Source organism: Sinocyclocheilus rhinocerous, unplaced genomic scaffold (genome assembly GCF_001515625.1).
Source record: "Sinocyclocheilus rhinocerous isolate Xijiao unplaced genomic scaffold, SAMN03320098_v1.1 scaffold757, whole genome shotgun sequence".
NCBI classification, from domain to species: domain Eukaryota; kingdom Metazoa; phylum Chordata; class Actinopteri; order Cypriniformes; family Cyprinidae; genus Sinocyclocheilus; species Sinocyclocheilus rhinocerous.
In genome coordinates, this window is record NW_015662957.1 from 2,014,476 (window position 1) to 2,039,637 (window position 25,162).

General features: G+C 38.4%; 1 protein-coding gene across 2 annotated transcripts in view; it reads right to left on the reverse strand.

Annotated features, from left to right (window-relative positions):
• Window positions 1-20,529, reverse strand: part of LOC107728639 (transcription factor EB-like) — a 24,146-nt gene extending 3,617 nt beyond the window's left edge. Inside the window, exons 1-9 of one of the 2 annotated variants that reach the window (XM_016538903.1) lie at window positions 20,362-20,529; window positions 19,361-19,453; window positions 10,342-10,607; window positions 6,921-7,208; window positions 6,091-6,183; window positions 3,077-3,194; window positions 2,459-2,506; window positions 1,860-1,935; window positions 1,582-1,729 (exon numbers count right to left, since the gene is read on the reverse strand). In XM_016538903.1, coding sequence (XP_016394389.1) covers window positions 1,582-1,729; window positions 1,860-1,935; window positions 2,459-2,506; window positions 3,077-3,194; window positions 6,091-6,183; window positions 6,921-7,208; window positions 10,342-10,542 — 972 coding nt within the window. In that variant the 5' untranslated portion in view covers window positions 10,543-10,607; window positions 19,361-19,453; window positions 20,362-20,529. Of the gene's footprint in view, window positions 1-1,581; window positions 1,730-1,859; window positions 1,936-2,458; window positions 2,516-3,076; window positions 3,195-6,090; window positions 6,184-6,920; window positions 7,209-10,341; window positions 10,608-19,360; window positions 19,454-20,361 lie in introns of both variants that reach the window. The other variant, XM_016538902.1, reaches the window with a different exon arrangement.
• Between the last annotated feature and the right edge of the window lie 4,633 nt (window positions 20,530-25,162).

Below are 25,162 nucleotides of genomic sequence, written 5' to 3' on the forward strand. Positions count from 1 at the left end.
AAAACAACAGTATAAGTAAAAATAAACAATAATTCTGTCCCCACTGGATGCAACAAATGCCTCGTTTGTAATGGGTTTTAATGTTTTTGTGCTCCGGCTGGGACACGCCATCACAGTATGTGAGGGGCGTAACATTTCCGTCTCACGCTTGAGGCTAAAATGCTGGCAGTTCTGACTCACGTAAGTACGTTTTCATTTAAAGGATTTGCCACTGATGATTCAAACGCGAGTTTTGGGCAGTGTGGATTAACGTTAGCACTTGTTGTTTGTCATTTCTCTGATCACAAATGTAGACATGGTTTTATGTTTACGCGGCGCGATGCAATGCAATGCGTAAAGACAGTATAAGTCATTATAATCCGTAATTATGTCCCCACTGGATGCAACAAATGCCTCGTTTGTAATGGGTTTTCATGTTTTTGTGTCGTTGCTCCGGCCGGGACACGGCATCAACACAGTATGGTGAGGGGCGTAACATTTCCGTCTCACGCTTGAGGTATTCGGCCAATCACAACGCACTGGATAGCTGGCCAATCAGAGCACACCTCGCTTTTTCAGACCGATGAGCTTTGTAAAAATCGACGCGTTTCAGAAGGCGGGGCATAGAGGAGAAACAATAATGTACAGTATGTGGAAAATAATGTGTTTTTTTTACTTTAAACCGCATAAACACGTTTCATTACACCAAATACCCAAAATAATGTTCTTTTTAGCAGCATCATATGACCCCTTTAATATTTAAAAGTAACAAAAATGTGTATGGTTGTAGTAAACTATTCTATATTTTGTTTTTGCTTTTCCATGGCCATTTTCCCTATTTTTACATTTAGATTACTTGTGCTGTTATTTAACGCTAATTTAAATGTAATCTTTCAAATCACTAATAACTTAATGACACTGTAACATACTTTTTAGCAAATCTATTTTTCATACTCCATATTATAATGTTATGATGCCTAAATTCACTTGTAGCGTTTGAAATGACTGATTTAATTTTTAGTGTTTTAATTTTATTGGTCATAACATAAAAGCAATGAACGGCCTAACACTTTCGACACGAATTTTAATATTACGCATCCCTAATAATGCTCAAGAAACTTTTCTTATTATTATCAATGTTGAAAGCAGTTGTGCTGCTTAATATTTTTTTTTTCAGTATTTCCTGATGAATACTATTCCAGGAAGTTCAAAAGAAATACAGAGTTCTGGCATGAAACTCTAGATGACGCAGTCTGATAGGTTTAACTCAATCTGACCTATTGACATCATCACATGGCACAGCTGATTGGTTCTCTCCTGTATCGGTAGCCAATGAGCTCGCTGCTCAACATTAAAATATATGACTAGTGCTTGCAGTAGCAGTTTGCAGCATGCTTCAGAAACCCTTCACCTTAACAAAATAGAAAGAGCTAAGAAGAAAAAGGAGAAAAGCCTTACACAAAAGACATGTTAAATGATCATCTTGTTGCTAGGTCAACTGATTTCCAGGCTGTAACAGACTATTATTCTTAGCGGATGCTTTAAGCCTTAGGTTTTATTTTGTGATAATGGCTGTCACGTAAATGCTGAATGAATGTTCACCTGAATACGGAGCCACATCTGTTTGTTGGCCATCTCCATCCTCCTGAAGTTGTTCTCCACATCTCTGGTTCTCTGGATGTCCTTCTGCATGCGTTTAATATACTCCACAGAGGCCCTTAGAATAGTGCCTTTATTCCAGCGCACATCCCTGAACACAAGATGTTCCAGATGGTGAAGTGTTTATCAATGAATGTCTCTAAACAGAACTGTCCTGCAAAATTCACATCTGGCCAGAATTAAATGAAATCATTTATTTGCTCAAATGAACAAAAACTTACAGGTCATTGGCTTTGGGGATCATGGTGCCCAGCTCCTTAATTCGATCATTGATGTTAAACCTTCTCCTCTTTTCAACTAAAGAATAAAAAAAGAGGTTGTTAGTATGGTTATACTAACGATTAGTAGTATTAGGAGACTTTCAATTCTGCAGCATGATTGCTTCCTATTTGTCTGACCTTGACCATTATGTTTTTTTTAATTTGTTTTCTGACTCAATCTTTCAATAATGATGGGAAATGAGGTAGCCCGTACTGTCTCTGCGTGTAAATTGTTTATGATGCTCAAGATATGGCACTATATACCATCTTAACCCAAAGTATTTGGGAACAGGCCAAGCTTAGCAAAGCTTTGCAGAATTACTGTCTTATTGTACAACTCCAATACTTGTGAAATGTCACAGGCAATTACATTTTAATGTCACGGCAGCAGGATCTGTCCGAGTTAACGATAGACCAAAGTGTAGTGCACTGTCAGCTAAATTTGCCCGGAGGTGGTGGTGACAGGGGGTGTCAATGGCAAGGCACTAGCAGAGCAAGTGTACTTTAAACTGTGAACGGTTATAAACTGAAAGAAATGAGGGGGGAAAGCGCATACTCACTCAGGTTATGGTTGTCTTTCTTCTGCCTCTCTTTAGCCACTGCACGAGCTTCAGCATCTTGCCAAAAACAAAAGGCAGTACTGTCAATCAACTAATATGATCAACATGTTTTGCAATACATGCAAATGCTAAATTTCTGATCTTTTGTAATAGTGACAATCAGGGACATTTCCTTGGAACGGTGAAACTTTGCTTAAATTTTATCCAGCAGAGTTATGTAATAATGTTTCTCTCATGTCTTACAATTGTAAAGCAATGTTGTTTACAGTAGGCTCTGCTCAATTTTCTGTTGTTTTTATTAGGTTAGTATGTCAACACATTATAATAAAACTGTGCATACGGTTTCTCTAGATATAAACCATAAAAACAACACTGAAATTTTTAAGTATGATCTAACTTTCTCAGCAATTTTCCTTGTGACACTGATGTCAGGTTTGCTTCCCATAATTCATGTCAGTCATATCACTTAAAATACAAACACTGTTAACGGGTATACAGTAGCAAGTAAACATTTAGATACTCTAAATGTGTTTTTCATGTTATATACCATTAATAAAGATAAGATGCATTTAAATAGTGTTTGTATGTGCAGCAGTACTCCGGTTTGTATGACTCTACCTGACAGCTCTCTCTTGATGGCCAGGTTGGCAGGGCAGGAGTTGCTGGTCATCGCGATAGCTGATCCGGACATACCTGGCCCCATGTACACATCCAAATGGCTGCTGGACAGTGGAAGCTATAGTGCACAAAAGAGATATACGTGAGTCTTGGTGAGTTGGAAGACAACAACAGCATTTAATGTTACAAAGACAAAATTTTCTTGGCATTACATAACAACATCATGAGCACAGTGAATTTTCCACTATTCAGACCAACAAATTACTCCGTATTAGAAGACTACTGCTGCATGTCCTTACTGCAATCCAAACTGCTTTCATTGCTGGACAAGATACAACTAGTTTGTCTTGCAAATGGCATTTTTATGAAGCTATATTCAGTGTAACCCTGGTAAATCATCACAATCACTAGATTCTCAATAAACACTCCGCTTATCTCTAAAGCAAAGCCATAAACGCTAGAGATACCGGAGATAAAACACAAAAAATATCACACTCGGCTATTGCTTCTGGGTGAGAGAAATGATTGACTATGTTCTTTCTTATCTAAGTCTTTATGGTTTTATACCAGTTGTATCTTTTATTCCATCTTAGTGTCTTAGTATAATTGTAAGCAAGCTGGCTCTGAGCTCCTAATGAGCCGTGGCAGCTCAGATACCTTATCACAGAGGCTACTGTGAAGCACGAATCCAAACAAACACAAATCAACAGTAAAAAGTCTGAGAGGGAAGCCTGTTATGCAAAGTGAAGCCGTTATTTCTGGTCAAATGCATGTCTGTCATCACCGTACACCTTGTGTTTTTCAATACTTCAGTGAAGCAGGCCGTACTGACACATTGAGAAAACAGAAAACTCTTTAAGCATTTCAAATGTGATAAACAAAGAGGAAAGTGTATAAGAGAGGGTGTGAACGTGTGAACGCCGCTTCCCGACAAACAATGGTGATGATTCAAAATACGTGTATGCACAATGCAAAGTGTCTGACGCCCTATTGGTTTTGGGAATTCCATCTCTAGAGGCTTTAATCACTGATCAAAGAAACAGTGATCAAAGGAGTGACATGGTCAAAAGGGTCAGAGGCGGGCGGCCTTTGCAGCCTCATTAGGAGTCTGAACCCCCATGTCTCTTCTGACCTTTAAAATCCCTAATGTCCCTCTGAAAAAATATAGTTTGCACATTAAATTTTGAGCAAAGTGGCCGATGTTTCTTATATACATAGAATCTGAGATTATTCGTTACCATTTGCATTTTTTAATGGCCGTATTACAAATCCACGAGGATTGGGGATTTAATTGTTCTGTGGATAAGCTTAATAAGGCCATTTATCAATGAAAACCTTTGCATACAGAAAAGTTGGTAGGGAAAAATGGCAACATACAGGACTAATTCAGGTAAATATGTTTCTGGCAAAACAACAGCAACATTTACTTATGCATGATGATTCCTATATGCAGGAGACCAAATCAGAGAGTCTGGAACCAAAGATCAATCATTATAATGGAAAACGATCCCCAAGAACGCTGATCAATTGGATGCACCCACTCCATACTGTAAAATCAATACTATTAAAAAAGGCAATCTAGTTGAAATATATAACAACAACAACAAGGACCTATGCTATCTAATAAATGAAAATTATATAATCAATTACTTGTCTTCCTTTTGTGGAACACATAATTTGAAGACAACAGACATACTTTTTTTCTATACAATGAAAATCAGTGGGTTCCAAAACAACTTTGAACCCCGCTGACTTCCATTGTGTGGACAGGCTTGGAATGCCATTTGGGTGAGTAAATGATGACAGAATTTTCATTTATGAGTGAACTATGCCTTTAAGAGTTGAAACAGTTGTACTCAGTTGCTCTCCTGCAGGTCCACATAAACAACAGCCATAAACAACGAGCCAACGAGCAATGCATGCTACAAGCCTACGGCTAAATGTGTGTGGCAAGGTTACCGGTGTCCTTAAAGTGCCCAAGGCATGTGCTCTTTCTTTCTAGTCGCTCTAGTTTCCAGGAATACAACGCACAGAATGCAAGACTAAACAACCCCCTCCCACCTCACTTCCTACCCAATATCAGCCTGAAAGAAGGAGAGTGATGGGCCTTACCAGCTGAATCTTCTCTCCATTGATAACCTCTACGATGGCATAAGTTTTATTTGTGTCTTTCATATTGGCCTCTGAATCTCTCATAGCTGCACACCCTTGCCGTTCACCCTCGACCTCCCCGGAGAGATTAACCTGAGCTGCACCAGGACCTTCTCTCTTCTACTTTCCCTTAACAACTAAACACTGAACTTTCCCCTTTCTGGACTTTCAGCCTCCCCTCTCCAGCCCTCTCTCTCTCCCAAACCTCCCCCCTGCTTTCCCACCTTCACGAAATGCCTTGTAAACAAGTTGAACTCTAACTGAGAGCAGCTTAATTGTTAATGTCGGGCAGTTACTTTAAATACAAAGCACAGTGCTCCCACTTTCCTGATTCCCAAGTCTTTCCTTGAGTGAATCAGGCCACAATTTTAAGTCAATTAAACACTTAAAATACTTAAAACCATGCTGAAGGAAGCTGGCAAGGTCCTAATATCGGTTATCCAATATATCGAGCGCAGAAAATTCAGCTGGCAAAGTTCTCGATGAGTCTAACAGAAAATAAGTCATTTTGAGGTCGCATGAGAGAAAAACAGTTGCATCATTTTTCTGAGACGGTGCTTTGCTATAATTAGACGTGACTTTTGGTAATCAGACAAAGATGCTTTTCATCCCTATAACCCTGATAAAAAGCAGCACAACAAATGGATCCAGTATAATTCCTCCATTGTTAATATACAAGGTTGTGGGGGTTTCAAAAATAGACGGTCATATAACAGTGCGGCAATAAGACGCAGCCTGTACATCATAAACAGGAATTATTCACTCAATTTTCTACTTACCTCATGGGATTCAGCGATCTGTATTAGTCACAGGCGGTAATGTCAATGGCTAAAAGGCCTGAACTGAGTGAAGCAGTTACTTACTGTGTTTGGCATCTGGACCACGGGGTCAATATAAGCCTGGATGTCATCATAACTGGACTGCAGGCTGATGATGTCATCAATAACCTCATCCATCTTGTCAAAAACAAACCCATAAGGAGAATTTTAGACACCTTGTACATTTGCATTCTACATAGTATGTACACGTTTCTTTTGATTTCTAAAGATTTTCTCTATAAATTCTTCAAAATAAGACAATATCCAAAGGAAAATTTTTCTAGAAAATACCAGTGAAAGATGTATTCCTCTTAACAGCCCTACAGACATTATCCTTGTGTAGTTTAGCTCACAAAGGTCGTTAGTATGCCACAAGCACACATTCACTTAGGATCCCATATGATTTGGTGGCATTGGGAGCAGAGGAAGGAAGGAAGGAAGGACCAAAGTCTGCTCTGTTCCAAAGGGCCGTCTTGCCTAAGGTTCCCTGTCACTCTTTAATCTTAAATTATACCTCCACGGCCATAATTGGCCACTTAAACTCCAATGACAATGAAGTTAAGTTAGTTAACACCCTGACCTTTGTGTGCACTTGAGCAAATAACACCCACGAAAAAAGCATGAATCATGAACAGCATGTTGTATGAGAGATGAGCAAGACTTTGTCATTTACTAAACGTTAGATTTCTGTGAACTCAAAGAGGAACCATGGTGCTAAGTATAAAACTGCAAAAGATATACTAACTGTAAATTAAACATCAACAAACTGAATCATGATGAATGTAAGGACATGTTATGGGAAAAGTGTTCATATCAAACATGCCTAGACATGATTACAACCACAACCGTGTGAAAATGAAGAAACGCTGAACTACCTCATTCTCATGGCTGGAGCCGATGTTGAGCATGGACATGGGACTGTTGGGTGCGCTGTTCCCAGCAGAGGTCATGAGCTGCTCAGTGCGCATGCAGGGAGAGGGCATGGATGGTGGGACGGTTCCTGTCTGACCCTGGGGCATGGTGGGAGGAGAGGGCTGTACCAAGCTTGTGACCGCATGTACAGCCTGCTTGCTGGCGTATGTGGTGGACAGGTACTCCTTGACCTGCTGCCGCTGAGACTGTCGAATATGGTAGTCTGTAGGGTTCTCAAGATGGGTCTGCACCTGTAAACATAATAATATAATATAATATAATATAATTATATATTATAAGCAGTTTTCACAAGAATAAATTACATTTTAAAATATGTTAAATAGAGTTCTTATAAATTGTAATAATATTCCACAATATTGCTGTTTTACTGTATTTTTGATCAAACAAATGCAGCCTTGGGTGAGCATAAGAGACTTTTTTATTTTTTCATAAAAAATGAAAAGATTATACGGACTCCAAATTTTTGAATGGTAGTGGAAACATATTTTGACTGATATAAAAACTGTAAGAATGCAATGACTTGCATTTTCTAAACCCACACACTGAGTATTAAACACAGAAGTTTAAAAAGAAAAAGTGTGCACCACCTGGCACCATCATGTCTCATGATTTACTCTTTCAGTGGAAAGAACAGTGTTTTTACTGTCACCATTACACATTACAAATAAAATCAAGCCAAAGCCTCCAGGCTCAGCCAGCGTTATAGATTGTTATGTAACTGTGGGGTTTAAATCTAGGCATGTACGGGAAACACAGGTGCCAGAAAGAGCCTCCAGAAGTTCACTGAATCACACAGGCACCTGCAGATGGAGTTTCAGAATGGTTACGAGTTACGTCTGACCGGACTGGCCTCATTCTTTCACTTCAAAGCCAGACTGACTTTAACCGAGTGATTCAGGACACAAAACTGACATTTGACAAAATGTGCACTGATGAAAAGAAAAATGGATTTAAGTGTTAATAAAACAACATATTGCCCTGTGCACGTATGCATGACTGTGCTCACATTTTAGCAAGCATGCATATCAACAAAATGGTGTCTGTATGTCGATGGAAAATATTAGCCATAATACCACATTCCTGAATGAAAACAAGCCTCAGGATTAGTGGATGAAAGCCTTTAGTTTACACTTTAGCTCCCAAATTATTCAATCCCAGTCCGAGCACTTTCCCTTTAAGATTAACACATATGTTGGAGCAAGTAAAACTTTTATGGGCAGTTTCAGTGAAGGATACAGGACTCCAATTTACACACACAAGCTGTAAAGTGGGGATACTGTCTGGGAGGACTTTCCCCTGGTGTTAAACCCCTCTATGAATGCTATGTAAAGGCATTTCAGGCAGGGCCAGTTGCTCTAAACTCTCAGAGGTGAAATTACAGAAGGTTAGTTGTGGTTAGAAGTTCATCTCACATGGAGCCCTTCATTACATACTTTTATTCAATCTAGGAACGGTGGGGGTAAATGTCCAGTTAAATTATACGGCACTGTGTGAAACAGGAGCTGCTGTTGCTTAATCCTGAGGTGACACATGGTTGGCTGCATGGGAGGGCAGCAACAACATGCTAGTGGCACAATTTATTGCCATTTACACTCAAGAAACATAACAGTGTAGCTATACATATATTATTTCAATTGAAATGAAATTAATCACTACCATTAATACATTTGGGGTCAGTAAGATTAATAAGTTTTTCAGCAAGGATGCAGTGAATTGATCAGTAAAGACATTTATGCTATACTCAAGATTTCTATTTCAAATAAATGTTATTTTGAACTTTCTAAACAAAGAATCCTGAAAAAATGTATCATGGTTTCCACAAAAAATATTAAGCAGCTTAACTGTTTTACCAAGAAAAGTTTCTTAAGCACCAAATAAGCATATTAGAATGATTTCTGAAGGATTCAGCAGTACCATCACAAGAATAAATTACATTTTAAAACAGAATAAACATATTTAAAATAGAAAACAGTTATTTTAAATTGTATTAATATTTCACACATTTTTGATCAAATAAATGCATCCTTGGTGAGACTTCTTTTAATAACATCTTTGCTTCTGGCTTAATTTCTGCTTTTTAACACAAATAAATTATCTTAAAGGATAACAATAACATCACAATATGCATTCTATTTATTATTATTAATTATATTAGTATTACTTTTACCGTTTTTTATGAACTGATACAATTAAGTTGAAAATTCTAAATATCGATACAAAATGCCAGTCAAAATGATTGTCCGTCTCTTTCTCTAATGTCAACAACACTTCCTAAATCTGAAGTTCAGTTTGAATGATTCAGTTAATTTGTCAGAGATTACTGTTTTGGAGGAAGTTGAACAAACCTTAACAATGTTTCTGGTTACACAAACAAAGTTGTTGAGCAAGTAACTTGATTGAGAACAGAGACTTTTTCTGTCTATTCAAAGGAGCACAAGAAGCTTTACAGTTCCAAAAAAAAACGGTGGGGCTTTTTGTCAGGCTTTGAAATCAGAATGAAAGAAAAAAAAAAATCTAAAAAAAACTTTATGTAGGTGCAATACAAAGTTTCATAACATCACACACACCCAAACTCAAAATTCCACATCTGCACGCTGAGGACAGAATTGCTTTCTTTAAACTAACTGATAACAATCCAGGAAAACAACGACAGAATCATACAGAAGCATGTCACCTGTAAGAATGTCTTCCTGTGTGTTATCTCTAAATAAGTTATGTAACACAGGCCCCTCTTTTCTGTCTTTTTCCTCTTACCTGGCTGCCGTTCCACCGCATTCTTCTACAAATATTCCTTGCTTTGTTTTTGATCTTAGTTGAAATGTAATCCAGCACACTAAAGCCGTAGTCAGTCCTGCATGACCCACTGACTTCTGGACTTTGCCCACTACTCTTTCACCGCAACATGAGAGGAGATTACCGGAGGACCTAATCTTGCCTAATTTGGTCTTCGTGCACTCCTTAAAACCCATTCACCCTGTTGGGACCACTAGGGTGGCCAGAGCGCTAGACTACCTAATGGAAGGCAAGATTAGGGTCTCATGGGGAAGCTCATTCATACCCCGGAACAGAGAACCGCACGATGATTAGAGGGAATTTGGCAAGATATTAGGGAGAGGGCACATCCCACTAATAATCAGTCTTGGCAAAGTATTTCCACAAAAATAGAAAATCTCTTGCACTCATGACAGGTTTCGATGGATGAGTCATACTGGTTAATGTGGTCACACGACCTGGCATTATTGTTGGCTCTTTGATTAATTGCTTTTCTTCCCCGTTTTTCAAACTTGTTTTGGATAAAAGTATCTGCTAAATGCATAAATGTAAATGTGAGATACGGTCACATACGCTGATGGATATGCCTACCTTTAACACTTCAACAGGCACCTGCATGGGTGACTGAAAGTGTGTTGGTGCGCTGATGGCTGGCGAAGGTGCTGGTGGGCCTGGCATGTGATGCTGCATGTAATGCATGGATGCTGCCTGTTGCTGCTGCCGCTCCCGCTGCTCCTCCTGCTGCATTTGGTCCCGCATGAGCTGCAGGCGCAGGCCAATGCGTGACGACATGGCTGGGGGACGCGGGGGGCGGGCTGCTGTCACCGTGCAGTCCAGCCCGAAGAGTGGTGGGGTGTCTGCAAAGGAAATGGTTAGAGGAAGTGAATATGAAGTAAATGGATTTCTAACAAATGTGGGTTTTTGCACTTTCTATTCATCAAAAATCCTGAAAAAAGCAGTTTCCATCATCAAAGATTTTTCAACACTGATAGCAATAAGAAATGTTTCGAGCACCAAATCAGCATATTAGAAAGATTTCCGAAAATTCTGCTTTGCAAAAAATGAATAAATTACATTTTAAAATAGATAAAAACATAAAAATATATGGTGGTAACCCAAAAAACATTTAGAGAATTTTAGGCATGTAATATTATATTCAAATTTGATATTTAACCACCAAATGATGCATTCACAATTTTAGTCATTTGGATGTCCTAAAATTGCCCATAAGATTATCAACAGCCTATGGCATTTTTCATTAGATCTGTGCTCCATTCTACAAGAAGACTGATAGCTCTAAATAAATACATTCTCAGAAGTAACGATGAGTGTGATGGGGGAAGTCATGCGAGGGTCAGGTGGTGTTTTTCTTTTCTATTGAAGCTCATGTGAGTAGCCTTTTCAATTTGGAAATGCCTCCAAAACCTCCTCACCCCACAAAACAGAAAGGCCCACACCCTGTTTCTTCTGCGGTCCTGGGGAGTCCCTAAGTGAAGGAGTTCCTCTTTTTGGGGTGCTACAGAAGACCAATATGCAAACAAGCATGACTTTGCTGTTATTGGAGACATTGCTGTTAAGATACAAAACGGAACTGGAATTTAAGTGTACTTTTTGAAAAAGATGGGGTGCTGAGTATGCACGCTATGTAAGATAAAGCCATCTGAGGCCTGTCTGGTGCATCTCAGTAGAACCACATCACAAACTATTCTGTGGAAAGGGACTGTGCCGCCTATGGAGAAAAGCTTATTGTACTAGAGGTACAATAAGCAAAGCAGCTCCTATTGAGATGGCACTGAAGCAGTATTTAGCCCACAGTGTACATTTCAGCGGTGGAGGGGGGCACGCACACTACAAGCTTTGTGGTTCACACTGGTCAGTGAACACTTTTAGGCTTTGTCACCAGGGCAGTTGCCAGAGGTTGACTCAGTTCCAGGAGAGCGGAGCTGTCTCGCAAACAGATGGACTGATGTGCAACAGAACCGGGCCACCGGGGTGGTTGATAACCTGCTGGTATTTGATTTTAAACTTAATGAGGCAAGATAAGATATGGATGTGGCACCAGAGCTACATTATTATTTTTCTAAAAACACTTTAATGCCAAATTTTCACTGCAAAGATGGCACAGAAGCTCTTGAATGCTGCTCAGAGGTGGCATAAATGTATTGACACAGTTCTGTCACAGTTCTGTCTTCTCAGAGAGTTCAGCATATTAATATACATGACAATGTTAATGTGTTTGATCTTGGTGGAATAGATCTGCTGCTGCTGCTGTGGCAGAGCAAGCACTGAGGCCTGCTACTGCCAAAACATACACAGACATGCTGCTATGAGCATGTAAGAAAAACTGCTGCTGCACATATAACATATATTAAATAACCCCCATAATAATATGCATGAAATCACCCCATAGTAGACCTATACAGGTGGAGCTGGGGAAGGTGGAGTGTTTGCGCTGCAACTGCTACAACCAGCACTAGCCGGGTATTTGAATGTTAAGCAGCAAGCTCATTGGCTGCTGATATGAAAATAACCAATCATCTGTGCCATGTGAATAAGGATGCCATTATGTCAGATTGATTTGAACGTATCGAACTGCGCCATCTAGAGTTTCATGACAGACCTTTGGATTTATCACAATTGTGTGTTTTGATAATAGGGGCTGAGGTGGGTCAGAGCAGGCATAATTTAGGTCTACTCTGGCTTTTATCCAGCATTGCATCTTTATGCTGAATTTTGAGCAGGTACAGAGCAGCTTTAACTCAGCTATGTACAGATGTACTAAAATATTCTGGTTTATAGATATGACTCGTGTAAAGGTGTGGTCACATTTACTGTTGTTTGGTGAATTTTCATTTGAATGATCAGGAATTTTCTTTTCCCACACATATTTTGCAACAGGTTCAAGTTAGTCACACATATTCGCTGCATTGATTGACAATGGATATTGTTTTTTGCCTGAGGAATTTTATTAAAATTTCACTAATGTGACCGCACCTTAAGAGTGTGGAAAACACTCAACTGCAAGTCTGACTTTTTGGAAAAACAATCTAAGCAATCTGTCATTGGTCAGACAGCTAGTCCCGCCTCCAAACTCATACTGAGTCAGTGTTGTTGTGTCAGGCTGGGGTACGTTTCCCAAAAGCAACTATGGTTGCAAGTTCCGTTGTAACCAATAGAGTTCAATGAAACTTGCAACCATAGTTAGCTTACAATGCTTTTGGGAAACGCATCCCTGATTGGGATTCTCAAACAAACCGAGCAATGTTTTGATAGTGTCACAGAGCCACAGTATTTACACATTTACTCTCTAATAGTACAGAAATGGTGATAATTATTTTTGTTATGGTCTATAATAAAGTCATATATTAAATGCTAATAGGGGACTTAGGCATCATAACATTATAATGTACAGTATGAAAAATATTCATTTTGAGATCCTGCTAAAGAGTACATTTAACAGTGTTTATGTATTAATATAAATGTAAAAATTGGGAAAATTAGCTAATTAAATATTAAATACTGACCAAAGCCAGTAACTTATCTCTAATATCTCTAATATCAATATCTCTTATATCAGCCAGTAACTGATATGGTACCAGCATATTGCACATCCCTAATGGAATCAGACTATCAATGGCTTACATATAGTCATCTCTACTTCTTAATTGGGATAGGAATTTGTAACTTTGGTTTTAAATATGAGCAATAGCTTTAGCAAACACCACTAATGAGTAACTGGTCAAATAACTGGTAAACATTTCTCAGCTCTTTCAGTGAAGAAACTGATAGCATGGCTATTTCTCAGAAGTCCACTGAACAGTCAGAGTTGGGCATTCTTCTATCACTATTGTATCAACAGAGGATTTGAGTCTCAGCCCTGTACACAGTGACGTATTTACTCGGCATATACTGACGCTGCTCTGTGCGTACGCCACCTCCTCCTGTGCCGTTGCTCTCCCACACCGCCCATCGGCGAATGCCAGGCATACACTGCCATGATGGAGACGCATCCAAACAAAGCCAGTTATCAAAGTGCCCTATTGTCACAGTAGCCACTGAATTCATGGCATCTCTACATCAAAGGATGAAGAAAAATAGAAAAAGTGGGCCACAGAGTTTATACACACATAAAAACACACGTGCATACTTACAAAGCCTTACAGCATTCAATATACTATTATACTTGCGTGTCGTCTTTTATATGTAAAACTATGTAAAAGTAAATGTAAAGGTATGTACTATGTAACAGTATCTATTTAGTAAATTAAGTAAACGTAAATTATATGACAGAAATATGACAGAATTTCTATGTATTATTGCAAATTAAAAACCTAATAAATTGTATTACATTTTTGTAAATAATACAATGCTATATTAAATAAAAAATGAAATAATATGAAATAAATGTGTTTTCTGGAAAATGAAATGATATTTTAAAAATATTACTTTACTTTCAAAATTATTGAGGCCATTGAACATATATGCCAAGCAGACAGAAATAGTCCATATTGTTGTATTCTGAGATTTTCACATGTTATTCCAGCCATTTAGAAGCTGTGACTGCAAATATTTATTTGCATAGTTGAAAAGTACATGCATGTCTTCCTTAATTCACAAAGACGATGATAAAGGAGAAAGAAACAACAGGGTGGGTACAGAATCAGGAAATTACAAGTACTCAAACTCACACTGCCTGCACGAGCACCATTGTGCAATGTGCCAGAGCACATGCACTAACCACCAGGCCAATACCCCAACAAATATCCTAAACACAACTATTCCAGGAAACGTGCAAATCTGACTACTAATACACTAATACACCCCATGGGTCAAAATTCGCCAATTAACTGCTACTAGATTGTAACAGAGTTAGTACAGTTTACAAAAACTAAAACCACTTCCTACAATGCAACTAGCATTAGCCAAAGAAGCTAGCAGAGGAAACAATTGATCAGTATGCCTCATTCAGAGGCCAAGTCTGCAATATCAGATATGAGCTCGTTCACTAATTTAGTGAGTAACTGCTTATATGCAAATATGAATATAACTCTTGGGTTTCGGTGGAGTTTTGGAAACTGCAGTAACCTGCACAGGATGAGTGGACAGGGGTCTTGCAAAGAACCATATTATGCTGCCCACCCTTTACCACCCACCCTGTCTAGCAAGGCAGTGAGGCAAGCGGAACCAAAAATAACACTCACACTTTCTGTTCCTGTTTGCAGAGACACCCTGTTCCCTCGGGGGAACAGACTGCCGGTGTGTAAATTCTATGTCTCTGCAGCACACAGTGAACTTTCCATACTCTGGCCAACTTATCTGGCATGGTCTAAGGATTCACACTCGCACATGGGATTAACAGTCGCTGGGATAACATTCGGTGGGATGGGCAAGGGAAGGACAGTTCTCAAGTAGGATGATGAACCTTCTGGCAGTGTCTTCACAGCACCCTTTTCCTTCCTCTTTTGCCTCAAGATAAGCAAGAGTGTCAGTTCTAGGAAGAGCTGCTCTTATTTGGGTTTTGATTTGGTACAAACCAGGTGACAAACATTACAAGGAATTCAACTGCAGCTGATAACGACAAATGGCAGATATTAAAAGTTTATGGTATTGTTGAAATAAATTAAAAATAAAACAGTAAAAATGGCAGTGAGTTTACGAGCTGCAAATGAATTTAGGCATTATATGGAAGTTTATTTTTTAGCAGGATGGCAATATATAAACTCTATACCATTTCATTTTTTATTCCATGGTGAAAACAAGCTTTTTTTCTCAGAATTGCAAGAAAAGTCACAATTGTGAGATAAAAATTTGCAGTTACTTTTATATTACAATTTATTCAACAATACTTCTCCCCAAGGTACCGTCTTCCGCCATTTTGGAGAGTACCCCAGAACGTAATCAACATAATCAGCGTTGTTTACGCTCAGCATGCGTGCGCTTTCGCTGAACGTAATCAGCGTTGTATACGTTCAGCATGCACAAGCTTTCTACTGAACGTAAACAACGCTGATTATGTTGATTACGTTCTGGGGTACTCTCCAAAATGGCCGAAATCGGTAAACTTACTATGTAAACTTGCTTTGTAAACTTACAGTTGAACCCCTGATGTCACATGGACTATTTTACCAATGTCCTTTCTACGTTTCTGTGCCTTGATCGTGGTAGTATCCTTGCTGTCTATGGAGAGTCAGAGAGCTCTCAGATTTCATCAAAAATATCTTAATTTGTGTTCCGAAGATGAACGAAGGTCTTACCGGTTTGGAACGACATGAGGGTGAGTAATTAATGACAGCCAATTAACTGCTACTAGATTGTAACAGAGTTAGTACAGTTTACAAAAACTAAAACCACTTCCTACAATGCAACTAGCATTAGCCAAAGAAGCTAGCAGAGGAAACAATTGATCAGTATGCCTCATTCAGAGGCCAAGTCTGCAATATCAGATATGAGCTCGTTCACTAATTTAGTGAGTAACTGCTTATATGCAAATATGAATATAACTCTTGGGTTTCGGTGGAGTTTTGGAAACTGCAGTAACCTGCACAGGATGAGTGGACAGGGGTCTTGCAAAGAACCATATTATGCTGCCCACCCTTTACCACCCACCCTGTCTAGCAAGGCAGTGAGGCAAGCGGAACCAAAAATAACACTCACACTTTCTGTTCCTGTTTGCAGAGACACCCTGTTCCCTCGGGGGAACAGACTGCCGGTGTGTAAATTCTATGTCTCTGCAGCACACAGTGAACTTTCCATACTCTGGCCAACTTATCTGGCATGGTCTAAGGATTCACACTCGCACATGGGATTAACAGTCGCTGGGATAACATTCGGTGGGATGGGCAAGGGAAGGACAGTTCTCAAGTAGGATGATGAACCTTCTGGCAGTGTCTTCACAGCACCCTTTTCCTTCCTCTTTTGCCTCAAGATAAGCAAGAGTGTCAGTTCTAGGAAGAGCTGCTCTTATTTGGGTTTTGATTTGGTACAAACCAGGTGACAAACATTACAAGGAATTCAACTGCAGCTGATAACGACAAATGGCAGATATTAAAAGTTTATGGTATTGTTGAAATAAATTAAAAATAAAACAGTAAAAATGGCAGTGAGTTTACGAGCTGCAAATGAATTTAGGCATTATATGGAAGTTTATTTTTTAGCAGGATGGCAATATATAAACTCTATACCATTTCATTTTTTATTCCATGGTGAAAACAAGCTTTTTTTCTCAGAATTGCAAGAAAAGTCACAATTGTGAGATAAAAATTTGCAGTTACTTTTATATTACAATTTATTCAACAATACTTCTCCCCAAGGTACCGTCTTCCGCCATTTTGGAGAGTACCCCAGAACGTAATCAACATAATCAGCGTTGTTTACGCTCAGCATGCGTGCGCTTTCGCTGAACGTAATCAGCGTTGTATACGTTCAGCATGCACAAGCTTTCTACTGAACGTAAACAACGCTGATTATGTTGATTACGTTCTGGGGTACTCTCCAAAATGGCCGAAATCGGTAAACTTACTATGTAAACTTGCTTTGTAAACTTACAGTTGAACCCCTGATGTCACATGGACTATTTTACCAATGTCCTTTCTACGTTTCTGTGCCTTGATCGTGGTAGTATCCTTGCTGTCTATGGAGAGTCAGAGAGCTCTCAGATTTCATCAAAAATATCTTAATTTGTGTTCCGAAGATGAACGAAGGTCTTACCGGTTTGGAACGACATGAGGGTGAGTAATTAATGACAGAATTTTCATTTTTGGGTAAACTAACCCTTTAAGAACTTCATTCATCTTCGGAACACAAATTAAAATATATTTTTGATGAAATCCAAGAGCTTTCTGACCCTGCATAGACAGGTACGTATGTACGTATGGTTCAACTGTAATTTTATGAAGCTAATACAATACTTTTTGTGCACAAAGAAAACAAAAATAATGACGCGTGGTGCTGCTAATGCAGGAGCCGGTGTTCTGACGTAGAACGTAGAGGATGTGCTGCGGCTTGTTTTCAAGCAGAGGAATGTACATGTATGCATCGTGGAACTGTCGTGAACACGTGTCGAAGACTGACACAGAAGAGAAGAAATTGTCGTTGTTATTTGTGTTTTGTTTGCGCACAAAAAGTATTCTCGTAACTTCATAAAATTGTTGAAACCATGTTAAAAACTGTCGAAAAATGGTTGAACCACTGATGTCACATGGACTATTTTAAAGATGTTCTTACTACCTTTCTGGGCCTTGAACATGGTAGTTCTGCTGCTGTCTGTGCAGGGTCAGAAAGCTCTCGAATTTCATCAAAAATATCTTAATTTGTGTTACGAAGATGAACGAATGTGATAAATATGATAAATGATATGGTATTCAATATGATAAATGATATGGTACCGATATATTGTGCATCGCTTTGTTTATAAATATTGTACGATAAATTACAAAGATGACTGAGAAATCTTTTAAACAGTGTTGAGGACTTCAATTAAATCACTAAATATCATCTGGGGTCCCATGATTTCAAGAAAAAAAAAAATCCCCAAATGATGCTTGTGTCATGTGCAGTGTGGTCATGCTTCTTGGGCTCCCATCAACACAGCGATTACCTCACTCTCAAACTCTCGCAATCAAGTAAATAAACATCACTCGAACTTCTGCTTTTACAGTCACTGATTCTGCTGTCCTCATTCCAAAAGTGATATACGCGGTTTCATTTAACCATGGACTGACAATAAGAATGAAGAAAATGCCAATTCAATAAATATCAAAAGAGAACAAACACTTTTTAGGTTTCCCAGCTTTCACATGAACAAGACACATGCATGATCTTCCTTACTTTTAAGTAAATGTGAGTCATTGCTAGTCAATGCAAGACAACTTAATCCTGACACAACTGTCATAATAAATTTCAGATGTTTGCTTACTAGAACAGGTTTTTACTGTAATATATATATATATATATATATATATAGTGTAACTTGACTGTATCTAGTCTAACTTGATTAGATTCTCTCTTATCTAGTGACTACAATGCCCTGTGGGTGACTTGTTTCAAAATGTTCAAAACACACATAAACAACACAAAACTACTTCATTTCTGCTGTCTTTGCCATGCCAATTACTGTCTGACCTCTTGGCTCTGGCAAAGGAAAATATATTTGTTTATTATTATTGGACAATGCTGCTATTGAGAAGTTTGTAAAAAAAAATATCGCAAATGCTGTGGCGTGCAGTGAGAGCCACGTGCAAAGATTTTCATGGACTTGGAAGGACCATGAATAGTTTTAAGTTCTCTGCCATACCCAGTATGATATAAAAACAATGTCAGATATGCCTTTTATGCATATTTTCTTTATATAAACCATTTTATACTGAGAGGGCACTTTATTTACTCAACCCTTGTCACTGATTGCTCACTCGTTCAACAGGAAATCACAACCCCATAACGACCTAATGCAACTTCCAACTTTGACGACACTTACGGGAAAATGTATAAACGACCCAATGGGTTTTCCTAACAGACAGGCCCATCTGCGTTCAGGCACACACTGAATAGTGTATTCTCCATGGCTTTCTGTGCCTTTATTCATTTCTCTCTGTGAGAAATATCTCACAATTACCTCTTTGTGTAGAAAGTGCTGAAAGTGATCTGGGTGTCCTCCACGCGCTGCTCTCTACATGACTGGGTGCCTGCTTATGAGTGGGCTGAAAAACTGGAAAAGAGACACAGAGATTTGTATTAGTGGCCATCCTTTGCCCGGTGAGTAACATGAAGAGGTTTCTGGCTGTGGCTGGATGAACTGGAGTGATGACGATGTTGCAGATAGCTGCGGCTGTGCTGTTTCTAGCGGTCAAAGTAACAAGGCAACAGGTGCATCAAGGATATATCTATTTATATGTACATCTGGTATCTGGGTTAAACTGGAAACATCTAATTAAACTTCTTTCCAAACTGTGAGAATTAAACTTGTATAGTGCATTCATATTTACAGACCCAGCAACCGAGTAAAGATATTCTGCACATTGAGGTGAGGTACAAAAATCATTCTATCCAATGGATCCAGTGATCTTAGAGCAACCACCTACATTACAGGAAATACATGCATGTTATGTTCATCTATAAAAAAAAAGCACTGCTTTCCAGGGACTACAGTTGATGTGAATATTTTAGTTAATACTGCTAATATTTAACTGCCAATATTTGTCTCTCTAAATAAAATTAAATATATAACTATATAACATTTTATTATATTTAAACCCAAACTGCAGATTTTTACTCTAAAATCAGCACCGAAAATGCCACAAAATCCACTGATTCCATCCAGGTTGGTTTATGGATGTCTGCCACTGATTTCTCCCACAATAATAGAGTATCATAATAAAAGCTAGTCCAAATCGACTTATAATCTCTTTTAAATAGCTACACAACCATGTTAACCAAACATGCTTAACACGGGCCTACAATGACAAGCCAAGTAGATCTCAGTTAAGTGTGAGACTTCCAATAAAACACATTTCCCAGCCACTGAATATGTGCATCCAACAAAGTGAATATTCAATCTTGTTATGCGTCGTTGAAATCAAATTATACACAAAGCTCGTAATGATTCACTCTCCATACCTTACATGCAGTTGTTGACAGGCAGTGCAAACAAAGAAGGCCGGTCAATGATTATCTCGTCTTATTCATCACAAACACAATCCCCGTATAAGTCCAAACCCCAGTGGCGTCCTAACAGAAAACTGAGCCTTCATGTTGAAGCATGGCTCTTATACTAGAGGCTGTGCGGGCTGACAGCGCCGCCACTCGTGACCAATAGCCACAAAGAAAAAGAGAGGGAGAGCAATCAGCAGTCACAGGGAAATCCTTAGTCATGAAGTCTTACAGTACAGTGTCCACAACTTCTCCTCTTCTGTCTATTACCCCCTCCAGTTCCCCTAAATGACCCAAACCCTGTGAGCTTCCGTGAGAAAGGAACAAGGGGACTTCATTGTCCCTCATCTCTTTCCTCGAGTCCTCTTCCGTCTCATCTGACTGTGCCGCTGAATGTAATGAGTCTGGAGGAGTGTGGTGAATCACTGGTTAGGTTGGGTCAGCAAAACACTCATGTGGACATGTGTAAACACGCTTTACACGCCACATATTGATACATTTGGATTACTGTAAATTATCATGGAAGTCGCTCTTAATCGGTGTACGGTGTTGCCTTCACCGCAAGTTGAAGCGTGCTGATGCACATGAATGTTACATGAATGTCTAGGATTATATGCAAAGAGACTTGCTTTCAAGGTACTTTTTTAACCTGGGAATTAAACCCATGTCCCTTGATTTGCTATGGGACATGGTGCTCTGACATAGTCAAGTGATGACGACGATGATGATGATGGTGGTCAAGCATTCAAAAGTTTGCGATCGGAAGTCTTTTATGCTCACTAAGGCTGCATTCATTTGGTAAAATACAATCAAAACAGTAATATTTATGCAATTTAAAGTCTTTTTTCGATTTTAATATATTTTATATTGTAATTTATTCCTGTGATGGTAAAGCTGAATTTTCAGCAGCCATTACTCCAGTCTTCAGTGTCTCATGATCCTACAGAAATTATTCTAATAATATGCTGATATGGTGCTCAAGAACCATTTTTATTCTCATTGACAACAGTTGTGCTGCTTAATATTTTTGTGGAAGCCTTGATAAATTTTTCAGGTTTCTTTGCTGAATATAAAGTGCAAAGGAACAGCATTTATTTGAAATAGAAATCTTTCGTAGCATAGTCACTTTTGATCAGATAATGTATCTTTTGTTGAATAAAAAACATAAAACGAATGCATGGAAATGCATGAAATCATTGGCCGTTTATATGACAGTCCACCCAATAATGAAAATTCTGTCATTTTCTCAACCTTGTGTTGTTACAAACATGTATGACTTTCTTTATTCTGTGGAACTCAAAAGAAGATACAATGAATATTATTGTGATTCTTTGATATTTGAACCCCACCGGTCTACCTTTTGTGATCTGCAGAAGAAAAAATAGTCATACAGGTTTGGAACAACATGAGAGTGGGTAAATATTCTGGCAAAAATGCAAACCTTGAGTTTTGGATTAAAGGAGGAAGTCGTGGCCTAATGGTAAGAGAGTCGGACTCGTAACCCAAAGGTTGTGGGTTCGAGTCTCATACCGGCAGGGATTGTAGGTGGGGGGAGTGAATGTACAGCGCTCTCTCCCACCTTCAATACCACGACTGAGGTGCCCTTGAGCAAGGCACCGAACCCCCAACTGCTCCCCGGGTGCCGCAGCAAAAAATGGCTGCCCACTGCTCCGTGTGTGTGTGTGTGTGTGTGTTCACTGCTGTGTGTGTGCGCACTTAGGATGGGATAAATGCAGAGCACTAATTCCAAGTATGGGTCACCATACTTGGCCACATGTCACTTCACTCACTTAAAGTGTGTGCTAAATTGCAAATGCTTTGTTTTTGTCGTTTAGGAACAGTGGGTGGGAACAGTGAAGAAAAGTCAAATGTAATGGAAGGTGCATTGCAGGAAAGCAGGAAACATGATACACTGAGAGCTTTCCTAACATGTAAGATCAAGCCAAAGACCTTAGAAAATGTTACATGAAACTGGTGCTTTCAGAATAAATATAACAGCTGTGACATTGTCTCCCCCTAGTAATAATAAAAATAGACATTAAATATTATGTTTATATTCTGTAAAATGTTCCAAGTGCACTGGGTAAAGGGCAGATACATTTTAAGGAATGACACCATGATTTGCCCCCAAGAAATAGTCAAATGTGCATTCAGTAGGCCAGTGTTTTCACCACTGCCGTGGCACACTAGTGTGCCGTGAGAGGTTGTCAGGTGTGCCGTGGAAAATTATCAAAAACTTCCTTCTCTCTGTTATATTTAGTTATTATTATTTTAAATCAGTGCTATTGGTCATCATTATGTCCTTTTGTGGGTTTTACAAATATTTAACCAATGAACAGCTTTCAAAAGAGCTTGTGACTAAACCTCGTAATGCCATTGGATCCTCAAATTGTCAGTCAAACCTCATAACTCCACCCCTCCTCCATTCAGAATGAAGTTCCGCGTCACGCAGTTTGAAGACAGACGGCTACTTCTTCGCAATGCAAGGGTAAATAAAGAACTGGGGCCAGTTGCATAAACTTATCCACCATGTTAAGACTGTGTCTTAAGAACTAGTTTGACCAACTAGGAGTTGCCAAGGGGTAATCAGTCTTACAAATAAGAACAATCTTCCTTTTCATAACTGAATTAAAAAAGTTATGACCAGTCTTGAAGAAAAAAATTAGGTGACTAACTTTTTAAGACTAACCTAAACAGTTTATGCAACCAGCCCCTGATGTTTGAACAAGTACAGCGTTTCCTTTACTCAAGAAACGCTGTCTATAAAGGCTAATGTTTTTGTGTGTTTAAAGAGCAGAGAAGAGACTTAGCATTTGCTGTCTAGTTGTAGCCAATACACATTTGTACATTTTAAATATCCTGTGCATAGCCGTTCATCTTTTATATCATGAGATTTTGGCCAAATGTATTAAACAACAAGAGAAACTGAGCGCCAATATAGCTACAATAAACTGTATAACCTGCAAACTGATGAAAACGTAATGCGATTAATTAACTGCCTCAGATCAGATCTGCCATTCTAATGATGGACAAAACACAGATCTCCGTCATTCGGTCGTCAAAAACCTTGTTAACTCCATTTGAGTATGATTTTCAGAAAAGAAGCGCAAGTGTGTGATCATATATAAAGCGAAAATACCAACTCTGATGATGAAATGTTTAATTATTGGGGAAGAAAAAACCTTTTTCCCTTTCTATCTTTTTCTTTTTTTTTTTAAATGCTTAGTGGTGTGCGTTGGGATTTTTTACATATCAAAACTGTGCCGCGGCAGAAAAAAGGTTGGGAAACACTGCAGTAGGGCAACAATTTGCTAACTCCAAATAATGAATTACAATCATCAGACAAAACAACGACTGATGGAAGGGTGAGTTAAGAGGAAGTGAGATGTTAGTTACAAGAAATGAGTATTGCATTATGCCTGAATAATTCCCACCTCTGCTTTAGATCATGTGCGCATAAAAAAAAATAGATTTCTGCATTATGGGGTTCTGTGACATTTACAGCATCAAACTTTATACCGATATTTAAAGACTTACAGTTAAAGTCTCAAATTGTTTTGAATAGCTTGATTTCCAGTATAACAGTGATTCTTGTGCAGTTGTCTCAGGATCCAAATTTAACACCAATTTTAGGTGCAAAAAATCCTTATAGAAATTGCAATGTGCTAAATTAAAAATCACTTTCACGGATCTTTTCCTGGACCATTCCCAGCTGGTGGAACGACCTGCCTATCTCAATTCGAACAGCTGAGTCTTTCGCCATTTTCAAAAAACATCTAAATACATCTTTTTCGCCAGTACCTGATTAGTGGTCGACCGATATTGGTTTTTTGACAGCCGATGCCGATATCTTGGAAAGCAGGGGGGGCGATAGCCGATATAAAGCCGATATAATTTGTTTTTAATTTTAATTCATATTTAAGAAATTTGAAATTATTTGAAAATGGATTACAAAATAAATGTGTAAAATAAACATACTGTACTTATACTTTAGATGACAAAGTATTTTTCACAAATAAATAAATATTTAATAAAAATATAATTAAAAAGTAAGTAAACACTGTACAGGGCACTCAGTATTCTGGGAAGTTTGTGTGCATTGGGAATCATATTTTTCAAACAAAGTCAGGGTAACACTCATTTTACATACAGCAAGCAGTGAAAATGACATGAATATGACAGCGGGCAAAATTTAAAGCATAATTTCAAATCACGAGAAATTTGAAATCATTTGAAAATTGATTAAAAAATAATTATTTTATTTATTATTAATTATAATTTAGATGACAAAGTATTTTTCACAAATAAATAAATATTTAAGAAAATATAATTAAAAAGGAAGTAAACTGTAACCAACAGAGCTCTCAGTATTCTGGGAAGTTTGTGTGCATTGGGAATCATATTTTTCAAATAAAGTCAGGGTAACACTCATTTTACATACAGCACACAGTGAAAATGACATGAATATGACAGTGGGCAAATGCATAAAGCGCAGCATAATTTGAAATCACGAGTTTAAAGTTTAAAGCATTCAATTCACACGGACCAACCATCACACAGAGATCATGCTGGATAAAAATGCACACTTCACAAGATTTCACAGCTGGATTCGACTAAGTTTGCAAGGCTTGTGAAATTAAATGTTCATTAGTCATTCAAAGATTTGTTTAAATGATATAAATCCGTATTTGCTTAATGCTGACGGCAAACGAGAAAGTATTATAATGTTTGCCTTTCTATTACTAATAATATAAAAGCAATCGTTATA